This window comes from Oreochromis niloticus, linkage group LG16, assembly GCF_001858045.2.
Source record: "Oreochromis niloticus isolate F11D_XX linkage group LG16, O_niloticus_UMD_NMBU, whole genome shotgun sequence".
NCBI lineage: Eukaryota > Metazoa > Chordata > Actinopteri > Cichliformes > Cichlidae > Oreochromis > Oreochromis niloticus.
This window is the reverse complement of record NC_031987.2, coordinates 27,529,588-27,551,976: the sequence shown is the minus strand read 5'-3', so window position 1 is coordinate 27,551,976 and position 22,389 is coordinate 27,529,588. Positions and strand designations below refer to the sequence as shown.

The following is a 22,389-nucleotide window of genomic DNA, read 5'->3' as shown; positions in this document are numbered from 1 at the left end:
ATTGATGCTCAGATTCAACATTATTTCCTTAATGAAATAGTTTCTCTTTTAATGATACAATAAACAACATAAAGAGGAAGAAAGAAAAAAAATTATAAATACAATAGAATAATTAGAAAAAGGCAGAACATCAAATAGAAACCGGAACAGATGAATCACAAACTTTTGCCTTTAAAAGCATCAGAAAGGTGAAATGTTTTCAAAATTTTAGCAATGAGCTCCAAAATACAGGGTAATAGTATAGTATGGAATAGTATGTCCTTTTCTTTGAAACCCTGTGTGCTGGACTTAAGAGCCCGAACAAAGCTGTCTGAGGTGTCTCACACTGTAACATAACCAGCATTCCTCTCACAGCCAGAGGCATTCATTTCCTACACGGACATTTAGAAATGGATACATTTTCATTTAACAAAGGACTGAGATGTCAGGTAAAGATGTTCAGTGTGACAGAGCCTCTGGACCATCATGGGTTACCAACAGATGTACATAAACATCTGCTGAACATGAGTTTAAAACGTCCTGTGGTGAAGCTCTGGGCTCTTGACTTACAAACAGAAATAGCCTTGTGCTAACGCAGCTACTCTGGCAGCAGGTCGTCTCCTAGCTCTTCATCTGCAAAGTCGTCATCCTCCACACGCTTCTTGACTCCCGTCTTTGGTCTGTCCATCTGAGGCCCCAGTGGGTCCACGTAGGACGCATCTACACACAGGAGGAACAGCTTGTGATGAAATAGTTTGGGACACTGTATCCCAATAGACAGAATGTCAACATTATACACCTCTTCTACCAATTCTTTTTCTGTGTGTGTTTTTCTCAAGGAGCGCTGCAGAGTGAGATCGTGTGCACAGACAATTTCACTGCATTTTTTGGCATTCTAAATAGTAAGATCATTTAAGATAACTTTCAACATTTAAGTCTGCACAGGTTCATACTTTAAAAACACTGATATAAATATTACTCTGTTCCATTTTTAAACAGCTGCAATGAATTGAATTTAAGGATACATTATTCAAGTTGTCCTTTTCCCTTATACTCAGTGACCCTGCTCTGTTTGTGGTGTGCCACTGCTTGGCTGAGTTGCTGCGGTTGCTAAACTGACTTGTTGCAATGGTGGCATCCTATTACAGTGAGCGCTTTAGAACGACTCATTTATGCACAAATGTTTGAACAGGCAGGCTGCACGGACAGGTGCTAGGTTTTATACATCTGAGGTAAAGGGACTTACAACACCTGAATTCAAAGATTAGAGGTGCAGCCCAATACTTAAATGACAACCCATGCAGTGCATCTGCAGAGGACTATCCGCTGTGTGCTGCAGACAAAGAAAAACCTCTGATAATATCCTTATGATCATGTAAACCTCAGAATGTGTTTGGGAAACATGGGCTTGAACTCTAAATGGATACACGAATACAGCTCTTTTCTACTTTTTTACTTTACTGGACCATTCAAAGACCTTCATATAATTCAGTCACCCATTCACACAAGCACTTTTTTTCTATGCCTGAGTGCTTTTCTATCTTTTCCTATCTAACATTCACACTACAGCTGACTGTGACTCAGGATGTGGATGGCTAAAATTCTCAGAATTTCAGCCATCCATGTAGTAAGATGTTCCAGCACTAAATGAAATGAAACTGCACTAAGACGTCCATAAACCATCTGGGTGATTATATATTTATTCATATTTTTCTAAAAGAGACACGTATGTGTTGCACAACACATGAAGTTCAAAGACATAAGATAGTTAGGTAGGTGTTATATCATTAACTGCAGAAAAAATATGGTTTCCTCACCCAGTTCTTTTGGACTGCTGGCTTCATAAGGCTCATTTGAACCAGGAAGTGACCTCATTTTGGCGCTCAGACGCTCTCCTTTAGTGCTGCTGCTGCTGCGACCACTGTCTGTACAAAAACAAACACACACCTGCTGACTCATGATCTTTTTTAAAAGCAATACTCACATTCAAAATCCTATTAAAAGCTGTTTAAATATTCCTCAAACCCTGGAGTAAGACAGTTGAAACCACAGCAGTGCCTCTGACTGTGGCCTGCATGTGACTGAATATAGACGTGCAAAGTTTTCTTGCACACTTTCACGTACAAATGTCTTTTTCATATCTCGCTGACATTGGCTGAATGTGTGCAGGAAAATCATTCCTCCAATGTGAAATCACAGTCACTAAATATCACTGACATGTACGACTTGCTGTACAATAATGGACGATTTTTGTGAAAGGCGTGGCGCGGTCGAACATGCCTACTGACCAGCTGCTAAAATGCAACACTAATATGCAACACACTCAGGTACTTTTGACAGGATGTAATGAATATGCCGGATAATGTGCACGTGTGTGTTCCAGGCTTATATGATGGGCTGACAGGGCAGTGTAGTGATATAAATTACAGACATGACTGCAGACAGCAGCAGCCAACATCTGGCTGCCAGGTAGCCTTGGAAACCTTAGGGGATCGGCGGCAGAAAGCTGAAAAACAGGAAGGAGGCCTGATATTCCACCTTCCCCTCACAGTCCCAAAAAAACTCACAAACTGCTGGCAAACTGAGACCTCGGCTGGAAAAATCAACGTTTCCCCCCCGCCTTCCTTTCTTGGACAGTCTCGTTTGCATTTTTTTTTTAGTTTACACAACTCAGAGACATGTACTAGAGGGATAACAAAACAGGCTAGAAGCTAGGAGCTGCAACAGAAGTTTCCACAATTAAAGTCGTTATAGGCATGATCAATAGAGACAACGCAACTTTTTGGCTTTTATAACTATTTTTCCTTATTAAAGATATGTTGAAAAAAAAGTGAAGTTACATTAACATAAACCCAACCTTTACGTTTGAAAAGGCAGATCACACATGATAGAAAACACAGGTTAGAAAATCCCCACATTTCGACACACTTCTCTCCTGTTCTGCCACGGCATTTCAACAGATTCAGACTGCAGAACGACACAGCTGTGGATACGTGAGAAAACAAACCACCAGACTCGCACGTCAGTCATGAGAGAGCTGAAGACCTGCAGACCTGCAGACACACTCGACCACACAATACGCAGACTTTACAAAAAAGATGGAAAACTCTCAGGTGAACGAGAGGGTTTTCCCCGAATATCTCAGAGCCGTTTAAGTGCTCGCTCCCCTCCTCCTCCTCCTTTCAGTGCAAAAACTGAGCGCAGTCCAACATCACGGCTGCCTGTCAAACAATATCTGGATCAGGCCCATTTTTTCTTCTTCACTTGGGAAACTCACTTCTGCTATGCGTGCCTTGCAGTGCTTCACTCAGATGGTTTTAAGCACTTAAAAGATTTCTAATGACAGGAGCTCTTTTAAATTAAAAATAAAAGAGGTCTGATGCTAATGCTCTGTAGAAGAGAATCACCTATATGTGCAGACACCTTTGGCTGACTGAAGAACTTTATCCAAGGTCAGCTTAACATTTCACAGCAGAGACTGACAGTACAAACCTAAACATGCTGTTGCTGCTACACAGTTTCCCTTAGTCTAACTTATTTGAATTTTGCTGTTTTGGCTCTTAAAGCTCATTGGCAGGTGAGCTGACTGTGCATTTGAGGGCAAAATACTGATGTAACAACTTCTGAAACACTATCATATCTCCTTGACCGCTCCCAGTTTATTCAACTGAAATCATTACACTCTTGTCTATTCCCAGTCACCTCTGGTGTACCCCAAGGTTCAGTCTTAGGCCCTCTTCTCTTCATAATATACATCCTCCCTCTAGGTACCATTTTCTGCAAATTTGATCTTCACTTTCACTGTTTTGCTGATGACACCCAGTTATATCTCTCCTGCAGACCTGATTCCTCCCTCCCACCCTCTTCCCTTACAGAACGTCTATCCAAATTAAAATCCTGGTTTAGCTCTAATTTTCTAAAGCTCAATGAGGATAAAACTGAGATCCTCCTTATTGGCAACAAATCCAACCTTTTGAAGGAGAACCATTTCTCACTCACGATCGATAACTCCACAGTTTTCCCTTCTCCTCAGGTTAAGAGCCTTGGTGTCATCCTAGACAGTTCACTTTCCTACAAATCTCACATCAATAATCTTACCCGTTCTGCCTACTTCCATCTACGCAATATTAACAAATTACTTCCTTCTCTTTCCACCCAGTCTACGTCCATTCTTGTCCACAGTCTTGTTACCTCCCATATTGACTACTGCAATTCTCTTTTGCATGGTCTCCCCCAAAAATTCCTCCATGAGTTTCAACTGGTTCAGAACTCTGTTGCCCGCATTATCACCAGAACCCCCTCCTACACAGCAAAAACTCCAGTGTTAATTTAACACTGGAGTTTTTGCTGTGTACCAGCACATCACCCCTGTTCTTCAGGAACTTCACTGGCTTCCAGTGAAATTCCAGATAATATAAACTTCTTCTGCTCACCTTCAAGGCCATTCATAACCTCGCACCTCCTTACCTTTCTGACCTGTTAAGCACTACCTTTTCTGCCCGTTCACTTCAATCTTCTTCTTCTATCCACATTTCTGTGCCTTCCTTCCGCCTCACCACCATGGGAAGCAGAGCTTTTAGCTGCTCTGCTCCCAGGCTGTGGAACTGCCTACCCCCAGATATAAGAAACATTGGTTCTCTCCCCCAGTTTAAATCCCAACTCAAAACCCATCTGTTCAAATCTGCATATTCACTGTGAATCCACTGTTTGTTAATTTTATCTTGTGCTTTTGTTTTATTGTTCTTCATTGTGTCATTGTTCTATTATGCGTTTTATCCTATTGTACAGTGTCCTTGGGTGTCTTGAAAGGTGCTTTATAAATAAAATTCATTATTATTATTATTGTTATTATTATCTCTACTTTTAAGATTAGGCTTAAAACTTTCTTTTTTGCTAAAGCATATAGTTAGGGCTGGACCAGGTGACCCTGAATCCTCCCTTAGTTATGTTGCATTAGGCGTAGGCTGCTGGGGGATTCCCATGATGCATTGGGTATTTTTTCTTCAGTCACCTTTCTCACTCTCTATGTGTTAATAGACCTCTCTGCATTGAATCATACCTGTTATTAATCTCTGTCTCTCTTCCACAGCATGTCTTTATCCTGTTTTCCTTCTCTCACCCAAACCGGTTGCAGCAGATGGCCCCGCCCCTCCCTGAGCCTGGTTCTGCCGGAGGTTTCTTTCTGTTAAAAGGGAGTTTTTCCTTCCCACTGTTGCCAAAGTGCTTGCTCATAGGGGGTCATATGATTGTTGGGTTTTTCTCTGTATGCATTATTGTAGGGTCTACCTTACAATATAAAGCGCCTTGAGGTGACTGTTGTTATGATTTGGCGCTGTACAAAAAAAACTGAATTGAATTGAATGAACTAATCAAACAAACAAGCCCCAGTTTATTCAACAATCTCCTTCTGACTACAAATGGCCAGAATTACAGGCACATAGCCTGAAAGTCACAGTCTTACATACCTCTCCCCGAGTCCAGCAGTGGACTGAAGTGTTTAGACTCAGACTGAGACACTGGGAAGCAAAGAGGAAGCAGAGAGGGAATACAGATGAAGACAGAAGATCCAGAGAAGAAGAAGGAAGGAGAGATTACAGAGCTAGACTGAAGGTCTTACAGCACAGAGAGTAGCAAAAAAGTCTGCCACGTGCAATGAAAGATGATGACAATAGATGTGTCTGCGGTTTACAGCCTCTCTTCTCTCACCTGCTTTGACCTCATCTTGTGCACCATGAGAAAAGGATCTGGGTTTTAGTTCAACAATTTAAAAGTTCAAACCAATATTTAAGCATCTGAAAGACTGAAGATGCAAGGCTGTGATGGACAATCTCCAGCAACCGTGTGTGTTCATTTTAACAGATGCACTTGCAGGCTCTGGCATCACTAAGCTATGGGATGATGAAAAGTCCTAATCTAATTTATAACGACACAGACGATTAATGGAAGCCTTGGCAGGAGAGAGCAGCAAGCGCATTAACAGGTATCCGTTACACAAACTCATATATGAATAGAATTCGACTACAGGAGCCTGCTAGAGGCATTCAGCTGCACAGCATGGAAAAGCTGGGCCTTGTTACACTTTTTGGAAGCTCTCTGGTTTGTATGGATTACATTTGAAATTTGCTGATGGTCCAGCTTTCCAGTGCCACAGCCAGCCTATTTGTCTGTATTAGGTGGGGATCTGTACTGAGTGTTCAGAGTCTTCAGTGTCCACAGAGTGCTCAGACCTTCTCATCCTGCTGGATCCTGCAGGATGAGGAGGTCTGAGCACATCAGGCCTCAGTGTGGTGTTAGAAAACATATACCCATAACGCTGGACTTCTTAGGAGAGATGAGGACAGGTGTGGAGATGCCTGCTGCAGCATGTGTGAACAGGTAGAGAGAGAGAAGGAAGCAGTGAGACATAAAAATAAAAGAGTGGATCTGATGAGGAAAATCATGACGATGATCATCGTTATACAAGAGGCATCAGAACCATAACAATTCTGTATGAAAATTATATTTATGTAAGCAAACTCTCATATGTTAAAATGTTTGTTTAGCTCAAGCTGCCATGAAAAAAGCCTACGCCTAATAAAGTTCACAGATGTTCCTGTACTGTATGTTCATTTAACTTGAAATTACACCAAAACCCACACATGGAGATGGTTTTCAATGTGACTCTAATAAGATTTTTATAGATGTGATTCATTCTGGGAGCTCTGTGTGCCTTTTGTGTTGCAGCACAACACAAAACAAGTGTACGTTCAAATCCTTAATGATGTAAGGTCTGAGCAGTCTGAGCAGAGAGAACAAGGATAGACGACATGGAGAGCACAGTCTGTGGACAGATGCCATAGACAGATGTGTGGCTCTCTGTCTCTGTCTCTCTGCTGGCTGATTTGGGGGATCCACAGTTATTTGATGCCACGTCACCAGCAGTTACATATTTAATGACATCTGCATTGTTAACACCGCAACACAGTTACAATGGGGGAAAGTAACTATCTGATCACCTGCTGAATCTGTAAGTTTGCTTGTTTCCATGGAGACACACAGAATGTCAACCAAAAATCCACAAAAAACCTCAACATCATATAAAAATTATAAATTCATTTGCATATCACTGACTTAAACAAGTATTTGATCCTCAAGCATAACACCTACTAAGTACTTGATGGTGAAACCCTTGCCTTGGCGATATGTTTTGGGTCATTGTCATGCTGGAAGATCCACCCATGACTCATCTTCAGTGTTCTGGCTGAGGGGAGGAGGTTCTCATCCAAGATTTTACGGTACACAGCCCCGTCCACTGGCCCCTCAGTGCAGTGAAGTTTTCCTGTGCTCTTAGCAGAAAAACAGCCCAAAGCACAATGTGTGCTTGACTGTGGGGATGATGTTCTCTGAGTCATACCCAGCATTACATTTCCTCCAACATGGCGGGTTGAGTTGATGCTAAAGAGCTTGATTTTGGTTTCATCTAACTACAGCACTTTTCCCCAACATGATTTAGATGTTCACTGGCAAACTCAAGACTTGTACAGCCTTCTTGAGCAAAACGACCTTCTTGAGCGCTGCAAGATTTCAGTCCATTACAACATAGTGTGTTACTAATGGTGTTCTTGGTGACTGTGGTCTCAACTGCCTTCAGATCGTTAATAAGCTCCTCCCATGAAATTTGGGGTAATCCACCGCCTCATCACCATCCTCACTCCATGAGGCAAGCAGACTGAGGATGACTGATGGTTATTTTATGTTTTTTCCAATTCCAAATAATCATACCAGCAGCTGTACAAGCTACGGTCATGTAGCTCACTCCAGTCTTGTGCAGGTCTGCAATTTTGTCCCTGACAACCTTTGATAGCTCTCTGGCCTCACCCATGGTGGTGGTGAGGCTGGAATGGAAGAAACTGATTCTGTGGACAGGTGTGCTTTATACACAAACGGCACTCAGGAGTATTTTTAATTGACTGATCCCAATCCGTGAGAGACAGAATTCTGACTAGTTATAGGGGGATCAAATAATTCTACTCAATAACATGCAAATTAATTTATAACTTTTATACAACATGTTTTTTTTCTTGAACTTGGTTGAAGGTTAATATTCAGTCTCTTTCCATTAAACTACCATAAAAATTAGAGACCATTAATTTCTTTCTAAAGTAAGCAATGGGGATCAAATCATTATAGGTTGATGATGTGTGGATGCACAACTTTGGTCTCAGCTGCAAATAACAGCTAACAGGTAACCTGTTGACCTAATTTGAAAAACAACAACCGGCTCACCAGCGCTCCCTGCACTGCTCTCTCTGCCTTCTCTTCGACTTCTCGCGCTGCCTTCCCGTCCCGATTTTATCCTCTGCAAAGGGAAATAAGAGAAAAGGGTGGCGAGTAGGATTAGGTGACGTATGAGAGAAATTGCGGGCAGGGACATAAATAACACTAAATGTGTTCTAAATGTGTTTGACTTCAAAAGACACATGCAGTTTTGCCAATCAGATTACAGCACTTTAAAAAAACCGTGGCTCATAAACGAAGTACATTTTTTTGCTATGAAAACAATCTGTCAACAAGCTAAGCCCCAATATTCAAAGGAATGTGACATTAATGTGCAAAAAATATTACATACCATAAAAATGTTACATGTAAACAAGCCTTACATAAAGTCAGGGGAGTACTCTGCTGAAGCACTAAAACCATAAGCAGTCAGTTTTAAAGATGAGGAAAAGAAATGAAAACAAGGATATATGATGCCACGAAAAACAACCACACAAAGCCAACGTCTAACTCATATATTAGATTTAGGTTATTGCTATGCTCTCAGTCCTCGTGTCTTGCACTGTGCAGTTTGTTTTATCAGTGGGATCGGTTGTTTTCCACTGTTTTTCAGTTTGAAGAATTTGGGGATTAACGAGTCAACCCTCCATCATTCTCTGTAGGCCTGTTTCTCTGCTCCAACAGCAGCTGGTTGTTATTTGACGAACTCATCGGTCTAATCTGTTCCTGGCTTTGATAAATCACTCCACACGACCAAGGCACACAGCTCTGTTACTCTGGCTTTCTTCACATTTTGACTGACCCCAAAGCACCTCTAGTTTATGTATCGCAAGTGTGTTGTTTAGAAGCCTTTAAATAATAATCACATATAAGGAACAATGCATTGCAGAAGTTATTCAAAATATGCAGTGTTAGCTGATTATTTTCTTACTCGGCTATTATTCATAATAAACAGGATATGAGAATATTCCTGTGATCAGAGTCTTGGAGTGCTGCGTTGGTAAAACACCTAAAAACATTTTTCTTCACAGACAGATGAACGAAATGTCCCATTCTGTGTTATTTGTACTCTTCATCATCAGCAGTGCGCTTAAACCCAGAAATTAAGAACAATATTAATACAGCATAAGTAAACCAGGATATTCTATTGATCATATGCAAGCAGTGGGATAAGATCCAATTAGAAACAAGCAAACATTGTTGGCCGATGTAATAATGTGGTTCCATGACTTGTGTCTCGAGTTAATCTAGGTTTAGATTGAAAAAGAAAACACAGGCTTTATGCTAACCATCAGAGAAGATGAGAATAATCCCTTTGGCTGCTTATATTCAAACCACTGACCACTTTTCTAATTCATTCGGACGTTTCATATGACACTGAACAACCCAAACAACTGCACTGGCATCAGACCTGAGAACAACTCTCCAAACACTAAAGCTGTTTTGAAAAAGACCTGAGATTACTATCAGCCAGGTGTTAAACAGCTGTACAGCATCTGTTTGATTCATGGAAAATAAACAGAGAAGAAAAACAGCTGTTTTTCATGCAGCTGCAGAGTTGCAGTGACCACGGTCCAACTTTGCATCTAAAGGAAACGCGCGTTTTAAATCAGCGAGCGCTCATCCAGGAACAGACGTCAGTCCTCTGTTAAAAAAGTGATGAAAAGATGATTGATGAAAGTGCCCGAAAGGTCTCTAATGTACAAGTGCAAAATACGCAAGTAATTCATCAGGCAGCATGTTAACATGCATCAGATGGACCCACTTATACATTACATCACAAAACAAGGTGGAGTGTGTGGAGTTTAATTCATGCAAATAGATCTCGGATGTTGTTCCTGGGATCTGCTGGAGCCTACCTTGGCGGTCACTGCACCGAGCGCTCTGATTACCAGTCGGACCACTTATTACCTTCACTCTCCACATCTTCTCTGAGCCCTTGGTACTTCTCCAGCTTCTCATGTTCCTTCTTCCTGATGCTGTTGTCAATCTGTATAGCTACATCTATCACTACGGCCGTCTTCTTCTGCTTGTCTACCACCTCTATGTCCCACAGGATCTTAGCTCGGTCATTCTCCACCACCCTGGGGGGCCATACTTGGCACAGATGTTTCTGTATACTATTCCGGCCACTTGGTTATGGCATACCATGTATGCCCTGCCTGTTAGCATCTTCCACCCTGCTGTTTAGTGCTGGATTGTCTCAGGGGCATCTTTACACAGTCTGCTCCTGGGGTCTTGCCTGGTGTGATAGACCCCAGCCTCGATGGGTCTATATGTTATAAATATGTGTGTGTGTGTGTCACCACTATTAAAAGTCAATTCCATTTTATTTCTATCTTTGTTAGTGAACTTTTTGTGGGGGGGTTTCTGCAAGTATTTTTTTATTAAATGTAGAATTGAGATCTGCCAAACGGATCATTAGTTTATTTACCCAGAAATGTCTGACAGAATACCTGCTCTCTGATTTCCTTCATCTTCTCTACCTTCTTCAGTTTGGTGGCGTAGTCTTGGACTTCCTTCAATTGCATATCTGTGCACAGCCGCACCAGGAAACGCAAGCCTGCACCAAACAACACACACACTCTTTAATTTTACACTCAGGGCACCATCTGTTGCTGGTCAAGAGTTCCGTTGAAAACTGTGTAACAAGCTGGATGAATTACATTCCACATTTTCTGGAAACTTTCGGTGGATTTCTTTATAAGTTTCCAGTGCTTTCTGGGAGTTTCCTGTAAAAGAGGAAAAGAAAAAGAACAAAAAAATGAAATGAACTGTGCTAGCTCACATTGCAACTTTGCTTTGTTGTTTTATTGCCATGGAAGCTGAGGCGAAACGTGTTTTTCTCACCACTTCGTCTGTAGCAGCTTGCCACCATTAGCTGCCACTTCACCTGGGTTGGTCTGAGGAGCAGAAACACATCTGATCAATATAAACACACAAACCAACACCTAACTTAAATCATTTTTGCTGACCTCCTAAGGACTGCTTAGAACATATCAGTATGCCAGTACCACATTAAAATAGTTAATATATTTTAAAAATTGTTACCATGTAATACAACTATTACAACGTAATACAAAAGGTGGAACTATGTACATCAGGATTAAAGAATGTAAAACAACAAAGTTTTTCTGCAACAGTTCCATATAAGATGAGAGGCTGTCGCATTCATTTAAGTTAGAAACATATTTAAGCTTCCATGAAAATCTTAGAGTGTGAACTTACATTTTTTTTTACCAACCCATCTGTGCTATCTGTTTAAAATAATCTAAATGGTAGTTACTTACTGTATAAGCGTGGCTCTTTCAAAGTACTGAATGGCTTTCTCACAGAACTGTGTCTCGATGTAGTAAGCTCCGAGCCACTCAATCACATCGATGTTGGAAGGAAAGTACCTAAAGGACTGGACAGCAACAACATAACAACATTAGTTTGCTTAAAGTAGTGGTGTCAAAAGTAGGGCCTGGGGGCCAGGATCGGGACAGCAAAGAGTCCAATCCGGCCTGTGTTTAGATAATGTGAAAAAGGGCATAAATCTTTTACTTTTATGTGTATTTTGAGAAGTTTTACAGCCTTTTGTACTGCTAAATATCTCCATCATGGCCATTCATACTATCCTAACATAATTAACTAACAGATGAGCAAAAAAGCTACAAAAAAAACAAACATTTTTTTCACTGTTCACTGTACAAATTTCTGTTTTTTACAATGGGTCCACAGAAAAAAATGTACTGTTAAACTTCTGTACAGTGTAATTTAGTGTAATTTAGAGAGAAAAAACCCCCCATGAAATTAAGCTTCTGGTACCTCATAATAGTACTGGAAAGCCTGGGATTTGTCCCCCTCGCCATCATGCAGTTCTCCCAGCTTAGCCAGTGCCTGGGCATCTGTGGGAGTTACACTGATGACCTGCATTAGCCATTCGATTGCTTGTTCAGGATTTTCCAGAAGCTCATAGCTGGGATCAAAGTGTTAAGAACTAATAGATGCTCATGTGATGATATATGGACAAACAGGCTTGAATCCCTGAATGAACACATTCCAACAAACCCTAAGGTACATACGAGTAAAAACAGATCATCTGTGTGACATACAAACACATCACTAGAGTCTGTCTGACACAGGATTTTTAAGACTATATCAGAATATATACTGATATTTGGCTATTTAGATCTCAGATATTCCAATATATCGTCTAAAAATGTTTTCTTTCACACACAGCAAAGAAACCAAACAGATTTATGTTTAGGAGTAAAGGCTGCCTTACTTTGCTCAGATCAGTTGTTTTTTGTGTTTGTGGCTTTCTAAATATGTTGTTGGCAACAGGGGCATCGTATAGTGCCCCCTGGTGAACAAACTATGCAACATCAATGACTTTGACGCTTTGTAACGGCATTTCTCTCATGTCTTCTTTACTTCTCTAATTTTCATTGATTGCCTGTTACAAATGCCAATAACAAAAGAAGAACAAATAGCTAATATTGGGCGATTGTACTGACCCGCTGATAAAAAAAAAAATCTGCACATCACACTTGTTAGCAGCGGGATACAGGCTGGCCAGCTGGTACATGACTTGGGAACTATTCCTGAGAATGGCATGGAGCTTCAGGAAGCAGTCCAGAGCCTCCTCTAGACGATTCAGTCTTTTATAAGTCAGACCTGAAACAAGGTTTAGAGGAAAATTCAGTCACGTAACTGTGCCTCTATGTCAATAATAATCACACAAGTCACATATATACCACATGTTGGTGTAGTTTTAATCCAGCATACCTTTTACTTAAGATGACTTTAAAATTTGGATGCTGTTGCTTTAAAGAGCTACCGTGTCTGTGAATACGATAGCTCCAAAGGTTTTAAATGAATTCTGATAAAACTATAAAACTTTGTATAGGTGCAGAGTAGGGTCATATTGACAAACCATTTAAATTTCGTTAACATCAACCAAGGTCTTCAAGGCGAACGTGAAGATTTATTGGCTGAAAACAGACCAAAACGCCTGATAAGTTATGTTAACTAATGTTAGCCTGATAACTGAAACTAAGAGTCTGACAACTGTGGTGTGTATTGTCAACAGAAAGTACCCATGAAGCTTTCAAATATCATGTCTCATTTGACCTCTGACCTCTCCTTTAAGGTCAATAGCTTGAACTGAAGTTTAAAGTAATAACAGCGATATATAGGGGTAATTAAAACTATTTTTCTTACTGTAATTGTTTGTATTAAAAACATTTACAAAATGGTATATGGGGATTTTATATATCACATTATAGTTTTCATCCAAATATGTCACATTTGACCTCTGACCTCAATTTTACATCTGCCCTTCTTTCAAATTGACCCAAAAATGCGCACTATCTTTAAAGAAAGTATTGTCAAGAGAAAGAAAATGAGCTGCCTAGTTGGTTAGAAACATGCTATAGTATATTATTATATAATAAAATAAGGTTATTTGTATCCATGTATTGATAAATCAATGTCAGTTATCCATTACCTACTCCTACATAATCTTTAAACACAAAATACAATACAATTAAAAGTAAATACTTCGCAGAGAGTGAGCTGCCTTGGGAGAGGTTTGTGCTCTAAGTGCTTCTTGTTATTTATGTATTTGTGCACATTCCAATAGGGTCGGTCATGCTGTGTCCACACTTATTCACAATGTAGCCTCAGCCAATATTCTGGTACTCATAGCAGAATGCTGGATGAAGATACACAGAGATTTAGACAGAGTACTCATGGACTCAGCATATTTTCCTAACAGTCAAGAGTCTGGATTTAAAGTTTAAATAGTCCTTGCAGCAAATATTAACAGACCGCAGCTCAGAGTGCAGCAAGCTCTTGTTGTTCATTCCCAAATGATTCTTGCACGCCCAATTGTTGTTGAGCAATACATCAAACCTCCTGCTTACCTACTATCGCATTACTGCTGCAGTTAAAGAGCACTTACCCAGGTTGTAAAGGCCTTCGGTGCACGAGGAATCATTCCTCAGTGCTTCTTTGTAGAACTCTGCAGCCTTTTCATATTCCTGTTTGACAAACACCGTGTTGCCCTTGTTGATAAGTGCTGCTGGGTTGTAACGATCAGCATTCATAGCAAGGTCAGCATATCGGTCAGCCTGGTCGTAGTCTTTCTCCTGTTAGGGAAATTACAAGAGAAGAGAATATGGTTGTTCAATCATCTCCCAACAGTAACATTTAGTATTACATTTCTTTAACAGCAAACCTCAAAATATTTTGCTTTTTACGATTTTAAGTGTTTTAAATTTTCAGAACATTTTTAAGTCTAACGTTATTTTATAATCAAGAGATTCTTACCAGAAAATAGAGGAAAGAGAGGTTAGTGGCTGCAGCGCTCTTCACTCTGCTGTCCTTCTTCTCAAATGCCTTCAATGTTTCCACTGCCTGAAAACACATAACTCATTACAATCAGGGTAACAGCTCCTCCAGTACAGCATGTTCAGTAATAAATTATATTTTAAGTACAAGCCTATTTCCCCAGCATGTAACACACAAAGAAACATAAAAAAGACATATAAATTTACTGAATTGTTAGTCAAAGAATCAACGACAATATTATTAGCCATTAATAGCCAATCACTGATAAATTACATATAAATTTTCTTCACATTTATGGTGAAGATACGTGGACATTTTGGCGTTTTTTCTAAGAACATGTGAAGGTAAGCTGTAATTCTACTTCATTCCTTACATCTGTTTATGCGTCACCTTCACTGTGTGCTGTGCTCTGGTGAAGTAAATATAATGCTTTGCAAGTTTAAAGTCACTCCCTCTCCCCTTTTTATCTAACTGACTGTTATGTCATAGTAATGTATATACCTTTATATATGGTACATATATTTATTACTTTTTAGATTAACCATTTTTATATTTTGCTTGTTGCACGTTATTGTATTTTGCACAACTCTGTTGCTTGTGAAGCTTGCACACAAGAATTTCACTCGCATGTACTGTACCAGTGTACCTGCACATGTGACGTGACAATAAAGGTGATTTGATTTGATTTGATTTTGTCTCTGTGAGTACGTTACATTCTGGGGAAATTTCCCAACTGTATTAGTGAGTAAGGATTAGCATTTTCACAAATCACCAGCTTGGCTACAGCTGCACAGATGACCACCAGTTACACCACCAACACTCCTGTGTGTAAATAATGTAAAAGCACCACAGCATGCATCAGATGTAAAACCAGTGGCTACAAGATAATTAGTTACTACAGTGAGTCCTTTCATCTTAGCCACAAAGCAGCTCCACACATGGCTGCATGTCCTCCACTGTTCAGTTGGATATTATTATTAACAAAGAATACTTTCAGCACAAAGACTTTCCTGAGCAGTCTGTGGGGCCTAAACCAATAACTGCCTCACAAACATCTCCTTGCAGTGGCATTATTTGGGTAAAAGACGTCCTTGTGAAGTAACAAGTCAAGGGGAACAAACCCAGTACAATCTAAATGTGGACATGGGAATGGAAGGCAGACATACCTCAACCTTAGGCATGCAGATGGGGAGGAAACAAAAGCAAAAAGGCAATGAGAAGATGAAATACTGAGTCGGACACTGAGCTCTGTTCAAACAGCCTCAGCAGGAGAAAACTCACACATATGAATTGTGCTGAGCAACAGTATTACAACATTGTTTAAAAAAAGAAAAAGATGGAAACACAAATTTATGTAAACGGATAACCAAGAACAGGTTTCACATGTTATAAGGGAATTACACTTACTTAATCTCATTGACTTTTTCGGGTTCAGCATTATATTTGGCAAATATTACCAAAGCTATCAATTTACATGACAGCCACATATGATGGAAGCTACTAAAGCCTCATTTTGATGTCTTATTATGGTCTAAAATTCAGTTTGGCAGCAAATTATTAAGAGTGGAAGGTGTGGTTGTAAAATACACAGACCAGAAAAGAAGGAAGTACCCTTAATGCTGCTGAGAAAATACTCTCACCTGGTTGAAGTCCTTCTGTCTGAGGTAGGTGATGGCTTTGTTAATCTCTAAATCATTGGCAAGCTCGACATACTGAGAACTCTTCACCATGTCGACACACCTTAAAAAAAGAAAGCATACATTCACCATCTTCACGTGTCAGATGCCAGCATTCGATTGATCGCTGCAAATAGCAGGTGCATAAATGGAGAATAATTAAGCAGTTGTTTGATTTTGATTTCTGTTTCTCAATACTGAAGTGGTCCACTCCAACATACTAATGTGCATTAGTGCACATTAATGCACATGTCGAGCACTTTTACAAGTACTCGACACGTATTATGTTCATTTAAAAACCTAAACAGGAAAGCATTAGGGAAAAAAATGTGATCAAACTAGTGTGCAGAGAAGTTGAGGCAAGTAAAGGAACTTTGGAAAGTCCCTCACACCACCACTAAAGAAACGAGAGCCACTGGAAGACTCAAACTATTAAAACCTTCTTCTTGTTACAAACTTTCTATCTCCCTCTAAGGGCCGTCTTTGAGCTTTTTTTAAATCTTCAAGCAATCAAGTTGGGACATTTATGTAACTGTAAATGTATTGTAACTATTCCATAGTTAGGCACTGTTACAATTTTCAGTTATTCAAGTTAAATATTTTATGTGTCAATGCAAAATATCTTTAAATTTTTCACACTGATGAACAAAAATACCATGCTCACATTAAAGTCTTTAGATGCAAAGAAAAAGGCAGCAGTAACAAACCAGTCAAATCCAGTAGCAAACAAAGTCTCAATCGCTGGGGCAATGAGCTTGGCTGCTGTCATGATGTATTTCTCAGCCAGGGTTTTTCTATGAACAGCATACAGGAATACAGAGGAACAGGTGAATTAAGGGGGGGGGAAAGTAATACAGAGGACTGATGGAGCAAGACAAAGTTGGGTTTGTGTTGTGTGAATATCTTCTTACAGATCTCTCTCCATCTGGTGAAGTTTGTCATTTTTAATGGCCTCAATGACCATATTGGAGCTGGTGTCTTCCTGAAAGAGTTGGCAGAACTAGACTTAATTTAAATGGCTTATGGTAGCGCATGTAATTTTTTCAGCACTTCATTGTAAATATTACAGTTCTTTAGATGGTCTTAAATTTCAAGAAAAGGGAAGTCATTCTGAGAATATTTGGCCAACTAAAAAACATTTTGAAGGCTTTGGGGGGATTTTTCTTTTAAAAAATTAAGTGTATAATTGTAGAGTATGTGCAAAAGTGAAAATAGGCAGCGAGCCAGCTGAAATGCTGTAATACTATATCACTTACATTGGAAGGGATGTATTTGTCTTCATCATCAATGCCCAGAGGAACAGAGATGAGCTTCTGAAAGGCCTTCTTCATCCTCTCTCTGTCACCGATAGCATAGTAGCACAAGATAAGGTTGAAGCCTGTCTTGATATTTGGACTCTCGCTCATGATGTGCTCGAAAGACGTAATGGCATCTGTGTACTGGCCCATGCAGATAAACACTACACCGATATTCTGCATGATCTTGATCCTCATTTCTTTGTGGGCATTTGTTATCTGATCCAGCGCCATTCGGTAGAACTTGATGGCTTTAGGATAGTTCTTCTGTTTAAAGTAGATGTTGGCCATGTTGACTTTCAGGCGGCCTGGAACAGTTTGATGGAAAAACCACAAGACAAGTGATACAACAAAGAATTTACAATGTATGAAACATGACTTTTTTCTTATGTGTCAGTGATCTGGGAATATTTAACATAATGCCACAATTTTCCCAGCAAAATCCCAGATACTGCAAAAATACACCAAGAGCTACACCTCAGAGTCTACAGGCCTCAGTTATCATGTTAAAATGTTAAAGTTCATGACAGTACAATTAGAAAATGATTGAACTAGTATGGCTTCTATATATGTTTCTATGGCTTAGATTTGCACTCATTGAGACATCCATGTATGCGTCTGTATACCGAAGTATTGTAGAGTCAAATGTGAGGCCACCTGTAAAGCTCGGGTGTTACTGGGTCATGGGGAGGAAAATGATCCCAAGAAAACAAGCAGATCTATAACAGAATGACTAAAAAAGGAAAGAATCAATGCGCTGCAATAAACGAGTCAGAGTGCAGACCTCAACATGATTTAAGTCCTGTGTTAGGTCCTTAAGAAAGCTGTGCATAAATGAATGCCTGAAACCCTCAAGGAACTGAAGCAATATTGTAAAGAACAGTGAGCCAATATTCCTCAACAATAACAGGAGACACTGATAAAGTCATAGGGAAAATGATTACTTGAAGCTGCTGCTGCTGAAGGTATTCTACAAGCTTTCATGCGGTGTATAAAACTTCTTTTTCACATGATTGTATTCACAAGGGCTGCCACATTCTAAGTACACCAGCAGTGAGTGTGAAGCTGAGCGGCCTGCTCACCTGCGTTACTGAACATTTTATTCTTCACAATGATCTGGTAGCTGTTCAGGGCCTCTGGGTACATTTCATTGTTTGTGTATTGGTTGGCAAGGTTGAGCAAAACCTGGTAATGGGAGAAACATTTAATATTTCTAAATAAAATAATTAAAAACTGATGTTAGAAATTGATTTGAAAAAACAAACTTTAAATTTTATCTGTCTTTCGCAAGCTGTTCCTTCCTGAATAGCTGAGCCATGAACAGAAACATCTGAGATGATTTACTTTAATATTTTAGGAAACAATAATAATAATTCACTCTGAATAAGATAAATACACCACTGAGTAAGCACTTATAGTTTATTTCTACAGTTATTGTAGACCAGGAGGATGTGGAGCATTTTTAAATGAAAAGTACAACTTTGATTTGTTTTTGACTGAAAGAAAGAAAAAACTCTTGCTTATTTTTACTTATCACTTATCAGTTCGGTTTTTCAGGCATTAAAAAGTTGTTTTTTCAAAATAAAATCAACGCCAGAATGTTCTTTTAGAAAGAAAATGGTTACTCATGAGTGCAGAGTGTAGAACAAGCATACAGCAGCCTGACTTACAGAGTAGGTGAGGTCTAAATTTATATGGTCTGCACTGCCAGACTGTTCCCTCTGTCTGACCAGGGCTCGCTCCTTCCGCCCTGCCTCTTTGGCTTTTTCAAGGGCCTGTAGACACAGACACACCCACACAAACACACACAGCAAGTAAGCCACTTCTGGGTAATAATCAGAAATAATTATGAATACACACTCTGCTGCAATGATGTAACAAGTTTTTCCTGCCCATTAGACATTCTGGTGCCGACCAAAAAGGCCTTGGCCCTTCACAAGACGAAAATCACCTGTAATAACAATATTTTTAAAAAGAGTTTTTTTTAAAGTTTTCAGAAATCACAGCAAACAGCACACTGCTGTTATGTGTGCCTATACAATATGTAGACCAATTTTCCCCATGTATGAAAAACCACTGGAAATGGGAAGGTTGATAAACTTCAAGTACTTTGTCCTAACAGCCGTTTTAGGTATCACTCTGGTAGAAATGTAAGCAGTTTTTATACACATCACTTTGAGAGAGCTGACACAGTTAAAAAGGAATTATGGCGAACTGCCCCACGTGGAGAGCCTTCTCTTTAAATCCAGACAGTCAACATTAGTAAAAAATTTGTTAAAGAGGGACAGGCTGACCACTTGTAAGGCTCCCATGCTCTGTGCCATGCAGCTCTCCTCTATCAGGTCATTCACTTTCTTCTCCAAGATTTTGATCTTCTCCTCAGGCCTGCAAGAACATGATGCAGAAAAAAAGAGAGTGAAACGTTTGTGAGCTTATAATAGCTGATAATAAGAGGCCCAAGGTGTGCCAAGAAAATATCCCCCACATCGTTACACCACCACTCCCAGCCTGAACCACTGGTGCGAAGAAGGATGGCGAAATGTTTTCGTGTTCGTTATGCCAAATTCTGACCGTACAATAAGAATTCCACAAGCAATGTTTTTTTCTATTTTTCTATTCTATTAGTTTCGGTGATCCTCTGAACTGTAGCCTCAGTTTCCTGTATTACCTAACAGGAGTGTCGCATGGCGTGGTCTTCTGCTGATGTAGCCCGTCTGCTTTAAAGTTTGATGTGTTGTGCATTCAGAGATGCACTTCTGCATACTTTGATTGTAAAGAGTGGTTGTCTGAGTAACTGTTGCCTTCCTATCAGCTCAAAGCAGCATCAACACAATTTCAACCAGACAACTGCAGCTCCCAACAGATCTGCAGTTTTTAAAACACTCAAACCAGGCTGTTTCACACAAACAGTCATGCCCCGTTCAAAGTAATATAAATCACATTCCTTTTCCGGATGCCAGGTTTCAACCTCAGCAGGTCATCTTGACCATGTTTATGTGCCTAAATTTACTGAGTTGCTGACATAAGACAGGCAGATTAGATATTTGCATCAGAGAGCAGTTGAACAGGCATACCTAATGAAGTTGCAGAGTGAGTGTACTGCATAGCATTTTCACACTGAAACAAAGCAGTCTAAAGTGATAACTTACGTATCCTCATTCTTTGCTTCGAGTGCAGGTGCAGGACCTCTGGACTGGCCCAGAGGGTCAAAGGCTGAGCCTGAAAATATAAATCATACCATTTCATCACTATATCACTGCAAGGGGAAAGACACAAAGCTTGCATATTTAAATCTGTCCTTATAAGAATGGAAAGAGGTTTATATTAACAAAAAAATGCTAATTTTTTATTTTTTAGATTTTTATGTTAGAGACACTCAACTGTACCTATTCCTGAAGTATACAATAATAACTTTTTAATCATTATCGACACGCAAAAGAAAATAGATGAAACAGACAACTTCTTTAAACTCACCCCGACTCAGGGCGGAGGTGTAACCTGCTGCTCTGACGGCAGTCATTGGTCGGGCTGACCCATCCTGGTACATTTGCAAATAACAAAAAATACATATATAGTAAACTCTAATTATAAAAAAATAATCTAACATAAACTATGCAAGACCTTATGTGCACATTCGATTATTTAATAATAATTCTCACCTGTACAGCTCCAGTCATGGGTCGTCCCATTGAAGAGGCCATATGAAGCCGAGCCTTTGTGAAACAATAAGTATCAATATTGTAATCAATAACAATAATTTTGGTCTTTTTAACATTTAGATATGAACAAAAACATTCCACATAAATGCTTCACGGTAATGAAACAATCACCATCATTGGCTGCACATCTTGTCACCTATCAGTGATTTAATCTGAGCAACTTTCATCACAGAACTGTACTTTGAAGGAGGTATCTGTATTTGTTGTGATCATTCAAAAATGTTTCACTTTTAAAGGATCATTCTATTTCTTTGTACTTACGCCAAAAGAAGTAGCTAAAGATCGAGGTCCAATGGGAGTGCCAGGAAACTTGGCAGTCATCTAGAAAATTAAAGACATGATATATTAGTAGTTAAACGATTTATACACCTCCAGTAAGCCTCTCCCTCTCTCTCCCACTTACTTACTTACTCACTCACTCACACAAACGCGCACAAACAAACAAACAAACAAACACACACACACACACACACACACACACACACACACAGTATTTGGCACTTACCGGGGGTCTTCTTCCATGACTTGTCCTCACTGCTTGCTGGAAGCCCACATCATTCTCCAGCTCCTTAAAATTGGACAACAATTAGTCTTCATTTTTTAAATAGTGGGCGGACAGAAGAGCAGACATTTTTCACACAAACAATTTTGAAATAAAACTGAAGTAATTTGTCTTTCGTCATGCCACTATCTCAATCTCATATAACCAACATTCATTTTTCAAAGTTGCTTTCTATACGCTTAGAAACAATGTACTAATGTAGTGTTAGGTTAGTGGTTAACTTACCTCCGAGTCAAATGTCGGATTATAATCATTGTAACCCGAGTAAAGGTCGTCCTCCTCTACAGCCAGATGCACATGTTCCATTTCTGTTTCTCCGGAAAGGTAGTATATGAAAATATTCCTCAATGTGTGGCAAACAAACAGTTTTCTATGCGAGATAACTGGTAATATTTTGTTGTCCTTTTAGGATTTCATCCCACAATTCAACGCGGCACGGGCGGGACAGTTTCCTTTTCAAACCTCTGATTGGTTTTTCACGCGTCCATCATCGTCTGGCCTCAACCTAATTGGTTGAAGTTGCGCTCATTCGTTGCTAGGATACACTACAACGCTACAACCTA

The 22,389-nt window shown here is 39.7% G+C and overlaps 1 protein-coding gene across 6 annotated transcripts; it reads right to left on the bottom strand.

Moving 5' to 3' along the window:
- Window positions 1–32: 32 nt before the first annotated feature.
- ift88 (intraflagellar transport 88 homolog) lies at window positions 33–22,340 on the bottom strand. Of its 6 annotated transcripts, none has more exons than XM_025903869.1 (28): window positions 22,052–22,340; window positions 21,770–21,832; window positions 21,526–21,585; window positions 21,205–21,258; window positions 21,020–21,083; window positions 20,695–20,764; window positions 19,840–19,930; window positions 19,216–19,320; window positions 18,628–18,730; window positions 17,507–17,853; window positions 17,162–17,232; window positions 16,958–17,044; window positions 16,215–16,314; window positions 15,741–15,746; window positions 14,554–14,640; window positions 14,186–14,372; window positions 12,789–12,897; window positions 12,046–12,196; window positions 11,526–11,641; window positions 11,086–11,138; window positions 10,902–10,967; window positions 10,692–10,798; window positions 8,245–8,317; window positions 6,285–6,335; window positions 5,686–5,700; window positions 5,445–5,495; window positions 1,797–1,904; window positions 33–699 (listed from the first exon to the last, which is right to left on the bottom strand). In XM_025903869.1, exons 1-28 carry the CDS (start codon window positions 22,130–22,132, stop codon window positions 578–580), a joined length of 2,598 nt encoding a protein of 865 aa, XP_025759654.1. In that variant the 5' UTR covers window positions 22,133–22,340; the 3' UTR covers window positions 33–577. The 6 variants fall into 6 exon arrangements, with proteins under 6 accessions (XP_025759654.1, XP_025759655.1, XP_025759656.1 ...); XM_025903870.1 differs by having other exon boundaries at window positions 6,285–6,332; XM_025903871.1 differs by lacking the exon at window positions 5,686–5,700 and having other exon boundaries at window positions 22,052–22,339.
- Between the last annotated feature and the right edge of the window lie 49 nt (window positions 22,341–22,389).

Excerpts from the sequence above, each read along its gene's own strand:
- ift88 (XM_025903869.1), bottom strand. The coding sequence starts at position 22,132 with ATGGAACATGTGCATCTGGCTGTAGAGGAGGACGACCTTTACTCGGGT. Across the intron at positions 21,586-21,769 it reads GTCATGGAAGAAGACCCCCG|ATGACTGCCAAGTTTCCTGG; the intron begins GTAAGTGCCAAA and ends TTAATTTTCTAG. Across the intron at positions 8,318-10,691 it reads TGAAGGAAATCAGAGAGCAG|AGGATAAAATCGGGACGGGA; the intron begins GTATTCTGTCAG and ends TTCCCTTTGCAG.